The 14,831-nt window shown below is 43.9% G+C and overlaps 1 protein-coding gene across 18 annotated transcripts in view; it reads left to right on the plus strand.

Annotated features, from left to right (window-relative positions):
- Positions 1–14,831, plus strand: part of BAZ2B (bromodomain adjacent to zinc finger domain 2B) — a 312,108-nt gene that overhangs the window by 259,905 nt on the left and 37,372 nt on the right. For 15 of the 18 annotated variants that reach the window (XM_040441910.1, XM_040441913.1, XM_040441909.1 and 12 more), the window contains 5 exons: positions 2,270–2,480; positions 3,564–3,656; positions 3,743–3,804; positions 7,139–7,204; positions 11,712–11,777. In XM_040441910.1, the coding sequence (XP_040297844.1) occupies positions 2,270–2,480; positions 3,564–3,656; positions 3,743–3,804; positions 7,139–7,204; positions 11,712–11,777 (498 nt within the window). The remainder of the gene's footprint in view (positions 1–2,269; positions 2,481–3,563; positions 3,657–3,742; positions 3,805–7,138; positions 7,205–11,711; positions 11,778–14,831) is intronic. The other 3 variants (XM_040441921.1, XM_040441922.1, XM_040441923.1) reach the window with 1 other exon arrangement.

The following is a 14,831-nucleotide window of genomic DNA, read 5'->3' on the forward strand; positions in this document are numbered from 1 at the left end:
TTAAGTGAATCAATCCTTGGGATAGACCTTAAAATTAGGATTTGTGTAAGATGTGAACTTGTAGATACATTTGTTGATCTCCGGGCAAGTTTAGAGTCCTGCACCTCCTGTATCCCAATGCGAGTATTTGGCAGACCATGGCCTTGAGCCTTCTTAGCCAGTGAGCAAAACCAAGATCACTTGATCCATTTCTCTTTTTTGCACCAAGGGCAAGCGATGCACAATACAGGGGTATAATGACAGCATTTTCATGGGTAACATCATCATTTAGTTTTTTATATGTTACTTGGTGCTTTATATTTTGGGTGAAGTTTTTCCTTCTGTTGTATAGAATTCAATAGAAGGGATATCTGTACAGATTAACACATTATTTTAATGAATTATATATTAAATTACATTATTGTACATCTATGTCATCTCAAAGAGATGTAAGTGCTTTGTGAGCCATCTCCACCCAGTATCCAAGAGGTGATTTGGGTGGAATTAGGCTCTAGTTTTATTGCTTTAGCATAGGTCAGTGATTTCCAACCTTAATACCATGGAATAGCCTTGAAAAATGTTAGAACCCCTGCTCCCACTTCTGTCTTAAAGAAGCCTAATATGGGGATAAGACTCTGTATGGATATCACAATGGAACCCAGTGGACCCCCCTTATCGGTCAGTGTGTGTGTTTTTTTTTGGTGCTGTTAGTATTCGTTGTCCAATCTATTCAGCACTGGTTTTGTAGTTTTTCGTTTTTGTAATGAAAAGCCCAACTTAAACATTCTGTAATTCTATATTCCGAGGAACATGCCATGCCATAGGAGCAATGAGAAGGCTGACATAGGTTTTCCTTACAACAATAGGAAATGTGAGTCAGCTCACCATCATTAATTCCATTCTCTTGGATGGAGGGAAGCAATCTGCATTGGTATAGAAGGAAACTGTGATTTCCAAAAACAATATTCTCCACTCCAGCTCTCATGAACTTATAATCTTGAGTTCTTTATTCTGTAATGTATAAAAACCACCATAGTGAGTAAGGAAAAAGAAGCTTACGTGTTCGAACAAATCACATTGAGCTTGGTTAAGAACAATGCAATTTGTTTGAGGTGTGAAAGTGTCATTTTTTTGTGTATACGGACTATGCTGTTTTTAAAGATTATGGAATTAAGAACTGAAGATCTTTACTTCATGGGTGCCATAGGCACAATATTCTTTTTCAAAATCAATCAAGTTTCCACTCCCTACTGTAGAAGTGACAGCTTTGCTGCTGCTGTCTTTTGGGGAGCCCCTTACTGGGCTCCAGCGAACCCTGGTCGGGAAATAATAGCCTTGGCAATGGATCCCTGCTTGGCAACAAAATCATACATTTCATTATTTATTCATTGTTTAAAATAGTTTTCCAAGACTTTTATACAGATGACCTATCCAGTATCTGATCAGTGGGGGTCCGACACCATGGACCCCGACCAATCGTGGAGGCATCGGCACTCACAGTAGAGCTGCAGCCTAGGCTAAGCCATGTGACGTCACGTTCATCGGTCACATGACTTAAGTGCAGCTCAGCCCCATTGAAGTGATTGGGACTGAGCTGCCATACCAAGAACAGCCACTATCAAATGGATGGCGCTGTGCTTCGTGAGCTGAGAGAAGGCTGCAGCACTACTGTGAGCGCCAGTGACTTCTTAAACAGTTGATCGGCGAGCGGCCCGGGTGTTGAACCTCACCGGTCAGATGCTGATGACTTATCCAGAGAATAAATCTTCAGTAGAAAAGTCTTGGGCTTTTTAGTAAATCTATCCTTTCTTCTGTCTTGTGGAAGAAAGATCGTTCAGTTAGTATTTACCCGTCTGTGCTTCCGCGCTCTTCCCCTTGGGTCTCGACTGGATGTCTTCCTTTCTCCTCCTGTCCAGTTGCGTTTACTATTATACAGCTGAACAGGAAGAGAAGGGCAGAGATCCAGTTGGGACCCAAGCGGAAGAGCCCACAGCCTGCGCGAGGGCAGCAGAGATGGCGACGTCGGCAGAGCAATGGATGGATATGTACTAACTAAACGATCTTTCTTCCACAGGACAGAACAAAGGCCAGATTTACTAAAAAGCCTAATGAACCCCTTTAATTATTGAACACAACAATCCTTTCCAGTATATTTTACATATCTAATGATGAGTTACATGCTGCAATAAGCACAACATGAGCATCTACACTGCATGTGCATTGTGCTGGTAGTTGTGGTGGCAGCGGTGCTCTTCCATAGTCACAATGAACCCTCTTTTTATTTCTTAAGGGACTGCAATGGTGTCTCCTAAACGAGGAGGAAATTGTTCCACGTATCAGAGCAATGGAAGGACGCAGGGGACGACCACCTAATCCAGAGAGGCAGCTTGCTAGAGAGGAAACAAGGCTGAGACGCAGGAAAGGACGACCGCCAAATGTGGGAAACCCTGATTTTGCTGTGAACGATGAAGCTAAGCTCTTCAGAAAGCTTCAAGCACAAGGTAGGTGTTTTAGCTCCATGCTAAATAGTTAGAGATCGGTGTCATGCACACCACTGTATCCGTATGGTGGTCCGCAAACCATGGATCCACAAAATACAGATACCTTCCATGTGCAATCCATATTTTTCTCACTCACATCACTAGAAATGGCTATTCTTGTCTGCAGTATGAACAAAAATAATGTTCTATAATTTGCAGAACAGACAAATGGAGGCAGGCAGCACATGGATAACGTCCGTGTGCTGTCTGTTTTTGTTTTTTGTTTTTGCGGAGTCCATCTGAAAAAAAAAGGGGATCTGACATGGATGCAAAAATATGGTGATGTGCATGAGCCCTCATAACGAGTCTTGGCAGCACTGGCCTATAGGTTCAGTTTGATAACCTGGAATGTTTCATGTTCCCCATGTGTATGTGGGTTTCTTCTGGATAGTCCAGTTCCAGTCCAAAAAACAAGTAACACCTAGCATGTGTTACTATTCTTTGTTTTGCTATATTCCTGTATAGATATTACCAACGGCATACCCAGATTGTACCTGGGTGATCTAGGAGCCACACCAAATAATGACCCTCACAAATTTTCAGGGAAACTGTGAACTCTGCCGAAGGCCGAGCTTAAAAGTTAGCGATAACAGCCTACTACAATAGATTATAAGAAGCTCTAAAGACATACAGGTGAAACTCAAAATATTAGAATATCGTGCAAAAGTTCATTTATTTCAGTAATGCAACTTAAAATTAGAATTTTGTGAAAAGGTTCAATATTCTAGGCTCAAAGGGTCACACTCTAGTCAGCTAATTAATCCATACCCCCTGAGCAAAGGGAACCTCAGATTGTGACTTTAGGGTTTTCATAAGCTGTAAGCCATAATCATCCAAATTATAACAAATAAAGGCTTGACAATTGACATACCTCACTTTGCATGTAATAAGTCTATCTCATAGGTTAGTTTCACCTTTTAAGTTGCATTACTGAAATAAATGAACTTTACACGATATTCTAATTTTTCGAGTTTCACCTGTACACACAGGAACATGTAGGATTGTGCCCGTCTCATGGTTTTGTGTCTTTTTTCTGGTTCATAGAAATCGCCAGGCAAGCTGCACAAATAAAACTTCTGCGAAAGCTTCAGAAACAAGAACAAGCGCGGGCAGCGAAAGAGGCAAAGAAACAACAAGGTAGAAATACGGAGCCTATGTTCTTTCTTACAACATGTTCCATTGCAAACTGTCTCATGCTAAAAGTTCCTGTGTTTGTGTTCCAGCTATTATGGCGGCAGAAGAGAAACGGAAACAAAAAGAGCAAATTAAGATGATGAAGCAACAGGTAACATTCTAAGACTAGACATTAGATATCGATATGTTCTACTATATGCAAATATTATTTAATCATATACATTTAAAATGCAGAACTCTGCAATCCTTCATGTATATAACAGGGAAGCGCCTGTGGAGCAAAACTTATTTACGGTTCAATCATTATTTTATTAAAGCATATAAATGAGTAATGAATAAGTATATCCAATACATATACATAAGAAATACAGAGGTCGACAACTGGCCATACAAATAAATCTGAGGTAGTAGTACAGTCTATAATTAGCAATACAAAACATTATTGGCAAGTAACAAGCCCATGGGGACTTCTGGAATTGAGGATAAGAGCACATATGGTATACATTCTCTAAATTCTAGACCAACAACCACATAGGACAAGGGCAAACATCACAAGACGTGACAGACCAAGACATGACATAGACAAAAGGAAGGGGAAAGGAGGGGTATAGAATAGAAGGGCCCCGCCGTGTGTATTATTCAGGAGCCATTACCCGGAATAATACCTGTTGTCAACCAATCATGGAAAGATGTGGAGGTGCGAAACTGATTCCATGGGTCCCAAATCCTCCAGAAGCAAAACTTATTTAAAGAGTGTGGGGATTCGCTATGGTAGTTAGGATAAGCGGGCGCAGTACAGAGGCAAAATGCAAGTTCGTAATTCAAACTTCAGTGTTTATTCACAAACAAAACGTCACAGATGACACTTCACACCCAATGTCAAGTTAATATAACAGAAAGTCACCTTGGTGGCAGTTCTGCCTCAGAACGTCCAAATACAGGCTTTAGGCGGCCTGTTCCCCTGACATACGGGTCTCAGCTCTCCAGCCCAGCACAGGCCTCAGATCCCAGCACACAGATATGGCTTTTGAGCCCAGCTGCCTATTTAAGGACAGCCAGATGCTGCCAAAACCCAGACTGGCACTTAAAATCCGGTCCGGTATTTGACCTCACCTGGCTGTAAATCAGCCCAGCAACACATGCTGGGAGGAAAATACCTGTCTTCCTAGACCAAACCTCTCACTGTGTCACAGGGGTTATCCCACAAATATGGAAATGAAAAAATGGAAATCAGGCATCATATAGCACATGATGGTTTCTTTCTAACAAAGCTAGAATCAGCTCTGTACCTCACACGGACCCAGAGATCTCCCCGTTCATTGCTCCAATTTATTTATCAGATTTTTTTCAAGCTGGCAGTTCAGGGGGTGTGTCCCTATCACAACTCACAGAAGCCTGAAGGATGTAACTGAGCATGTGTGTCCACGTCAGCTAGGTGGATAGAAAAATAAGAAAAAAAACAAACAGCAGGTGGCGATATGCTGATACTTTTTATTGAATAACTCACTAACTATACTACATTTTTTATTACATGCAGTTACCAAAGTATTCGGATCCAGGTGCTGCTTTGAAAGCTGCAGAATCTTTTTTTTGTTGGACAACTTCTTTAAGTATTAATTGTTTAAAGGGTCGTTTTCCTCCTCTTAGCTTACAGCTGTTGACAGATCTTATTGCAGGTTCTGCCAACAGTCCAAAAATTGCAGGGACTGTGCCTAATATTCAGAGACAATTCTATCAAATTCCAGTGGTCTCAGCCCAAAAATGAGTGTGGCTTTTGTTCAGGTTGAAACTCCTGGGTGGGTTTCTGGCATTTCCAAGGCGGGGCAATAATTCCCCCTTCTAACCTGAATGCAGATAGATAAATATACAGTCGGATAAAGAACATCTCTCTATCTTAAAGGAGTTTTGCCAATGGTAATATCCCATATTTTTATTATTAAAGCGCCATTCATTCCATGGCGCTGTACATAGGATAAGGGGTGCACATACATAATACAGACAATTGCACTAAGCATGAACAAGACGAGTTACAGACTGGTACATAAGGAGAGAGGGCCCTGCCCCCGAGGGCTTACAATCCCCTATCCACAGGATAAGGGATAACTAACTGATTGATGGGGGTCGGATCGCAGGGGGTTTCATAATTTAGTCCTAGCCAATCGCCAGGCCAAGTATGCGTCTTATGGGGACTGCTATGGGACTGCTGGAAATAACTAGATTTTTATACTTACCAAAAGTGTGCAAAGACGACCTGGCAGCCGCCTTGCATACCTGAAGGGCCGAAGCCCCATGATGCACTGCCCAAGAGGCCCCCACTGCCCGAGCAGAATGAGCAGTAACCCGGAAGGGTGGGGCCCAGTCACTGACACGGTACGCTTCCACAATGGCCAAACAAATCCATCGGGAAATGAAAGTTTTAGAAGCAGCCAGCCCTCGTCTCGGCCCCTCTGAAATGACGAACAGGGAATCCGTCCGCCGGAAAGATGACATCTGGGACAGATAGATGCAAACGTCTTGTACCAAATCCAGAGCGTGGAGCGACTGCTCCCGAGGATGAGACGGGTCAGGATAGAGTGCTTCTCCCCACCCTCACCCCCTCCTGACCGGAGAACGACGCCTGGAGGGGACAAGACCTCCCAGGGGGAGGCCACAGAAGGTTATTAAGAAGGGGAGGGTGGAGGAAGGAGGGGAGCACTTTGGGGTTCAGAAATACTCACCCGTCCGTCTTCTGCCCCCCCTGGCTCCAGCCTGATCACCACCTTTGGTGTGCAGCCCCTTTTGGGGGGGGGGGGGGCGCTACACCGGAAACAGAGGGGACTTGTGGTGGGTGGCCGCGGTGATCCGAAGCCTGGTGGGATGCAGAGGCTTTAAGAACCTCTGGTCCTCCTTGACTTCTGGAGACCGGGAGCGAGCAGCAGGCTTGGGGGACCCCCTGATCTCCCGTCTCCTGGGTGGGAATGCAATCAGCCAGGACTGCCTGAAATCCTGCTAAAAAGAAAGAAAAAATAAAAATGTAAAAAAAGGAAAAAAATTAGCAGACCTGCAAAGCAGGGAGGTCTGCCTCCTACAGACACTAAGCTAAAACTGATTTAGCTTAGTTCCTGTAGGACAGGTTTAGCTGAAGAGAGGAGTTCACACCTTTGTGCTTAGTGTCCGCCTCCTAGTGGCAAGAGCTATACCCATGGTCAAGCCTGTGTCCACCAATGATACGGATGAGAAAACCAAGCGTTGTACTTGTATACTTACATACTTACTTACTGTATATCTAAGCTGAGTGACAATCCTCATGGCAGCTATGAGGGCATCTGCTAATGCTTTCTCAGAAAAAACTACAAATAATAACTATTGGCATTGAATTAAAAAAAAAATTTAGGACAATATGTGCATTTTCTGGTGGAAATGTTTTTTTCATTAGAAGTGAATAGTAAAATTGTGATAGCATTTAATGTACAATTTTCTTTCATAACTCTGTCTTACAATTTTAGGAAAAAATCAAGAGAATTGAGCAGATACGAATGGAAAAAGAACTACGAGCCCAACAAATTCTGGAGGTATAAGGGAGTATCTGCTGCTCTGATCTTACTGCGTATTTTATATGTCGTATTGCACTTCTTTGTGGCTTGTATATGAACAGTGCAGGGTGGTACCTGGGGAACACGTGGCATGTATGTACAGACCGCTGTTATCTTTATCTACTACATTCAGGCTTAGTCCTCATGCACATATCAGAGGCAATGCTTCAGATGTTACATGGCATGCTTTTCAGAGGCATATGAAGGAACTGTAAGGCCCCACAGATGTCTACTGCCGATAATTATTTAAGGGATTGTCCGAACAAAAGTGAAAATTCAGCAGAGGCGAGGTGGGTGTGAAAGAGTCCCACACCTTATGCAGTGCTATGGATGCTGTTCTGACCATTTCCAGTCCCTACTGGACCGGAGGTAATGAGTGTTGCCGCTCATGGGCCGGTTGCAGTTACTTGCTGTGCTCATTGGTGCAAGAACGGCATGTGGGCACTGGGCCTCTGCAGTGACATGCCATTTTTGCACACGTGACCACTGTAACCAGTGACTGCAACGGTCACGTGAACGAGAACGACGCGTCATCACATCCGGAAATGATGGGTATAGAAGCCACGGTGCTGCATGGGTGGAACCTTCATGAAATTAGTGATTTTTTTTTTTTACACTCCTCACCGAAATTTTTGGTCAGGCAATCCCTTTAATTAATGGGGCCACCTGGGATATTTGATTATAATCGGCTTGCATGTAGATATTTAAAATATATATATTGGAGGTACATTACGTATAAGTAATATTTGATTTTATTATATGTGTTTATATTTTATTTTAACATTTTTTTCATTGAAAGTTTTGTGTTTGTATTTGAAAGACACCGTAGCATCAGCTATTGGAGTTTTTCTTTATGCAAACTGGGGCATTGTGCCATACGTGTGAGCGGTATCATTTAGCTCTACTTATATTTTTACCTGGATACATTTGCATAAGGAGCGGTAACAGAAGATAATTGTGCGTAAATGATCGGTGACACTTCCTACTGACGACACTTTGATATGGTCTCCACTAAAGGTGTATTACAATTAGTATTGACACAAACTAATTACTAGTATTAGGCAGGACTCCTGCTACAGCAGCACTAAAGGCGGATATCCTTTTACACGGCCAGGTTTATCACAGTGACAGATGCATGAAGTATTTTTAAAGTGAAATTCCCCCTTTTTACAACATGTCACAGTTGAATTATCATAATTCAGCTTTTGCAGGAAAAGAAATCAGCCCTCCATGTACTGACTTCCCGGTTAGACTTGTGTTTATACACAACAGCCAATCAGAGGGGGCAGGGGGGAAGGAGCAGAAGCCTGAACCAATGAGGAGATAGGAGGCGTGTCTCAGACTACCTTACACTCACTGTAGCTAAATTGTAGTCATAGATCACAACTCTGCTCTAATGGAGCTGAGCTAAAAGGCAGCCAAGTATCAAGATCGGAGGATAAATAGAATACATGTGATTTTAAGCTCCAGATTAGACGGTCACTTAAAAACAAGTGGAAGAAAGCAAAATATTTGCAAAGTTTCTCATCTTTTATTGGAGAGTATTGCCTTTAAGAGATACCCAGACTGGATCCTGTAGAGTAGAAGTGGGGTGAGCATATACCACATAGAGCCTCTGTGCAAGAACAGTACATGAGTCCCTTGCTATCTAAGGGCTCGTTCACACGAACGCGTGCTGCCCGTTGCCGTATTGCGGACCGCGTTTGCGGATCTGCAATACACGAGAACCGTTCCGTGTGCATTCCGCATCACGGGTGCGGACCCATTCACTTCAATGGGTCCGCATATCCGGAGATGCGGAACGGAAGCACTGAACGGAACACTACGGAAGCACTACTACGGAGTGCTTCCTGGGGTTCCGTTCCGTGCCTCCGCTCTGCAAAAAGATAGAACATGCTCTATCTTTTTGCGGAACGGAGGGATCGCGGACACAATTCAAGTGAATGGGTCCACGATCCTCATGCGGCTGCCCCACGGACGGTGCCCGTGCATTGCGGACCGCAATTTGCGGTCCACAGCACGGGCTTCACACGTTCGAGTGAACGAGCCCTAAGGCTACTTTCACATTTGCATTTTTGACGGATCCGTCAGGTATCGGCAAAAACCCTTCAGTTTTTGATAATACAACCGGCTGCATCCGTCATGAATGGATCCGGTTGTATCATCTTTAAAATAGTAATGACGGATCTCGCATTAAAACGATTGTAAGTCTATGGGTGCGGGATCCGTTTTCTATGGTGTCAGAAAAAACTGATCTGGCAGCACTGACTTGCACTGTGTGTCATGCCGGTTCAGTTTTGCGCCACATCCCATGCATTCTGGTGCACTCCTTTCTGTTCAGTTCAGTTTTGTCCCCATTGAGAATGAATGGGGACCAAACGGAAGCGTTTTTCTCCGGTATTGAGATCCTCTGCTGGATCTCAATTCCAGGAAAAGAAAAACGCAGATGTGAAAGTAGCCTAATAGTTCATCACAGACTACCCACTTTCTTTAAAGGGGGTTGACCAGGAAAGGATATGCCATCAGTGTCAGATAGGTGCAGGTGCCAACTCTAGGACCCGCTCTTATCTCGAGAACAGAAATAGCAGAGCCAGTGCTTGGTTATTTTGGGAATTCCCATAGTGGTGGATGGAGGGTGGCTGGCTTCCCTCCCTTCACTTCAGGGGCCCCATTCTGGAGGTAGGAGTGGGTACCAGAGGTGGGACTCACACCTATCTGATATTGATGGCATATCCTAGCGACGTATGCCATCGATGTCCCAGACGGGAATACCCCTTTAACAATCAACGAATCATTGTGAGCTATGCAATTTATTAGGTCAGTGCCTTGGACGCAATCTAATAGACAGCGTCATGGTGGGACTCCCTTACTGTCCAGCTCTCACACATGGAGAGGAGTAAGGCCTAGTTCACACAATCGTATGGCTTTTATAGTTTTTTGCGGTCCGTTTTTTCCGTTTTTGAGTTCCGTTGTGTTTCCGTTTCCTTTCCGTTTTTCCGTTCCGTTTTTCTGTATGCCATATACAGTATACAGTAATTACATAGAAAAAATTGGGCTGGGCATAACATTTTCAATAGATGGTTCAGCAAAAACGGAATGGATACGGAAGACATACAGATGCATTTCCGTATGTGTTCTGTTTTTTTTTTGCTGACCCATTGACTTGAATGGAGCCAAGCACCGTGATTTGCGGGCAATAATAGGACATGTTCTATCTTTCAACGGAACGGAAAAACGAAAATACAGAAACGGAATGCATACGGAACACATTCCGTTTTTTATGCGGAACCATTGAAATGAATGGTTCCGTATACGGACCGTATAAGGAACACAAAAAAACGGGCCGTACACTTGCAAAAAAAACGTTCGTGTGAACTAGGCCTAAGGCCTCATGCACACGACCGTATGTGTTTTGCGGTCCGCAAAAAAAACGGATGACGTTCCGTATGGCGTTTTTTTTTTTGCGGATCCACTGTAACAATGCCTATCCTTGTCCGCAAACTAGAAAAAAATAGGACATGCACTATTATATTTGCGGAGCAAGGGAACGGACATACTGATGCAGACAGCACACGGTTCCATTGAAATGAATGGGTCCGCATCCTATCCGCAAAAAAAACGGATCGGACACGGAAACAAAATACGGTTGTGTGCATGAGGCCTAATGTATAGTGTTCATTTAGCTTTTCTTTTTGTGATCTGAAGACAAAATGATTGTTAGACGGCGGCAGTGGATTCATTGCACTGCATCCAATGCCGTTTTACGTGGGAAATGTGCACAGACATGACTCATATAGGGTGCACTTCATGTTAAGGGTCAATTCACACGTCCGTATGTGTTTTGCAGACCCGCAAATTGCGGATCCGCAAAACACGGACACCTGCAATGTGCGATTCGCAATTTGCGGACCGCACATCACAGACACTATAATAGAAAAATTGCGGACAAGAATAGGACATGTTCTATTTTTTTAGGAACAGAATTGCGGATCCCGAAAAAGCGGATGCAGATCCCAAAAATGCGGATGCGGATACCGGAAATGCGGATTCGCATCCGTTCCAGCCCCATTGAAAGTGAATGGGTCCGCAAATTGCGGAACGAATGCGGACCCAAATTACGGACGTGTGAATGGACCCTAACAGACTTTTTACGGGTGATAGATTATTGCACATGACAACGCCAAGCCAGGGTTATGCAATAGAAACACATTATACTGTATCTAACCCCTTAATATTAAATGTTTGATTCAGGATGATGAGCCGGTGCCGGAGCGTCAATATGAAGGGTGTCTCACCTTTAGCCGCACACCCATTATTTAATTGGCAAGCGGACTATAGGCATTAGCATGCAGGAGAAGCACGGCTCTATTGTGCACTGTATTGTTCTGTCACCCAGTAGGACGTGAGGCTTGCTCTAGCATCTGATAAAGTGTTCAGATTGTAGTTGTGCTGTTGCATGACCTTGAGACCTGTTTTGCATGCACAGGCTAAAAAGAAAAAGAAAGAAGACGCAGCAAATGCCAAAATAATGGAGGCCGAGAAACGAATAAAGGTTAGTTTAGATAAGAGCATCATTTGCAACCATTTTCTATCTGACTTGCACTGGGTAGGGTGTGTAGACGGAGTGACATGCTTTTGTTAGAATCTAGAGCAAGGATGCACAAGGGCCCCGGGGCCACACAGTCAAATTGCTTTTTAAGAAGAGGGTCTCATTAATGCTAAAACACAGTGTCCGGCTTTGCTGACTGTGGATCCAAACATTTGGATTGATTCGTTTCTCAGCATATTCCTTATGGCAGTTAGAGCTTTATTTTTGGGGATACACATTTCTCACCTCCCAGTACACAGCCATAGAATTACATGATGAAATTATGTTTGCCTTCAGCCTCCACTAGGGGGAGCTCAATAATATAGTCATATACAGTGAACTTCCTGAATGATGGCTTCCCAAGATTTTGCCGACTGTTCCGGGCACATTGTGGTCCCCAATGCACGGGCACCATCTGTATGGCTGCCGCACACGGATGAAAACCCATTCAACTTGAATGGTTCCGTGATCCAGCCATGTTCTAATTTTTGCAGTGTGGAGGGAGGCACGGACAGAAAACCACATAAGCGCTTTGTAGTGCTTCCATAGGGTTCCGTGCCTCCGTTCCGCACTGCACCTTCTGGATTGCGGACCCAAATTAATGGGTTCCCATCTGTGATGTGGTGCACAAACGGCCGGGGCCCATATATTGCGGACCAGCTGTTTGCGGGACGCAATATGGGCACGCGCCAACAACAGTCCTAAGGCTGGCTATACACATTAGTTAGCACTTGTTTGGCAGACCGCTACCTCCCCCTCCCTGCTCCATACACATGCACACTTGGCTTTGCCCAGTATGCATATCTAGTGAACCATATCTGCCAAACAGATCCCGATCTCTTCTGAAAACAAAAGGATTGAGCATGTTGAAATCCAACAGCCCAATTCTTCTTACTTGCAACTGCCATTGAAGGACAGTTGGGAGACCCCCCATACAAACTATATAGTTGCCTGATCCCACCAAAATCAAAGTCGGCTCTGCTGCGCTGAAACCTATGTACCTAAATGAAAACGTAGTTGCAGTCAAAAATGAACAAGATGTCAATTTATTCAGAAAATTTCCCTGTAGAATAGCAAAAGAATAGCACAATCCAGAGTCCGACGTAAAGATGCTCCAGAATTTTATTTCATTACTAAAAGAGACAAGTCCTAAGCATCAGCAGGAGCTCTGGATATTCCAGTCTTAAAGTTAAATCGTTTGACATGACCCCCAATCCATCTGGTAAGAAAGCCAGCTTGACTGCTTCTCTGATGGATACAATTTATTAATAGAGATGCGTGGACATTTTTCCATTCATTCTCCACCATGGCCGCCTCACTAAGCAGATTGGGGGTCGGGGGACCTGGATCGCAGTATCAGGAGCCCAAACTATCAGATCTTTAGTCCTCCTGCACACGAACGTATGTGTTCCGTTCCGTGCATTGGGGACCGCAATCTGCGCACACCAATGCACGGAGAACGTTCGTGCGGCCTCCGGGACGGATCCAGACCCATTGAATAGGTCCGTGATCCCCCCGTTCCGCAAAAAGATAGAGCAAGTTCTAGTTAAAATCTAAGACTGCCCCCCTGGGGGGCAGTCTTAGATTTTAACTGCTCTGCACCTCCTCATTGTTACCAACACCTAATGGTCATGGTGCCGATGGTGTTTGGTGTAGTTCAAGTTTTCAGTACACTGTGGCACATGTTGCTGGACACTGAATCCCTGGTGCGGTTCAGCCAATTCAGCTTGTGAACCAATCACACGACTAATGTGACACACTCATAGTGGTTTGTGTTCTGCTCTCATACCACTTCAGTAGGCTGTCAATACACCATTTTTAGTGTGTAGCATCAACGCGGACAGCGTGACGGCAGTGTGCCACAGCAGCACTTTGTCTTTAAGGGACAATTATTGAGAGATAGTGCACATCTCTCTCCCTCTAATCTAGTGCAGTATCCCCACTAACAGAGTTGAGGTGCATTGTATTTTTAATTTTTCATTCCTAGGTTGTTTCAGTTCAATAAAGGGTGCATGTTGCATCCCTCTATAATATAAATATATATACCTTTTTAGAACTATTCTAATAAAAGTGAAGTTTTAACACCTGGGTCAAGATAGGTTTTTCTGCCTAATCAGGCATCTGTAAACCAACTTCTAGATGTAAGCCAGCTTCCTTGCTGTCTTACATTTAGATAATTCTATGCCTAAAACAGGCATAGAAAATAATTTATGAGACGGGCCTGCCGGCCCATCCCCTTTCTGGCGCCATGCCCACTATTTTAGATCTGGCATTAGGGGGGAGAAGTCACAGATTGCGGAAATACGCCTAATTTAGGCATATTTCTGTTTGACAAATAACCCCCTAGGTGCCCAAGGATGTATTAGACACCCCAATGCCGCAGACGATTGTCGTCAGATAGCTAGTGGAGGACACGGCTGCGGTGGCATGGGGAGGAGTGATCCCTATGCCATCGCTCTTTCCCATACAGATCGCTATTACACAGTACAATCTGCCGCCGGCACCATTGTGATTTTTAAGCATGCGTTCGCTTGTTCATGGGGCATTTGGTGGGCAGTATTAGACTGCCAGATGATTGCTAACAAGCGTTCATAGTAATGCTCGTTAGGGATCATCTGCCAGAAAATCTTTCAGTTTAATACACCCTTAAGAGTGGATGTGAGCAAGGAAATTACTTTAAACTGTATTCAGATAAAACAGAATAACCTCAAATTAACCTGAATAAATAAAAAAGACAACCTTAAAATATCCTGCTGGGAGCACGAATGGACTAGAGGAGTATGTAGACGTCTGTATAAACAATCATAGACCTGTAACAATGTAACCTAACCAGTGGATGGATTTAGGCTGTGTGTGTATATTATTCCAGCTTCAGTCATTTGTATACATACAGCACTTGCGGATGGTTAGTCTCAAACCCCAATTCTAATTAAGCTCCCCGTGACAGCCTCCATAGTTGCCCTTAATATTTTTGAATTGACTACGGCGCACTTTAGAGGGTTTAAGACTTGAGATTAA

Source organism: Bufo bufo, chromosome 7 (genome assembly GCF_905171765.1).
Source record: "Bufo bufo chromosome 7, aBufBuf1.1, whole genome shotgun sequence".
NCBI lineage: Eukaryota > Metazoa > Chordata > Amphibia > Anura > Bufonidae > Bufo > Bufo bufo.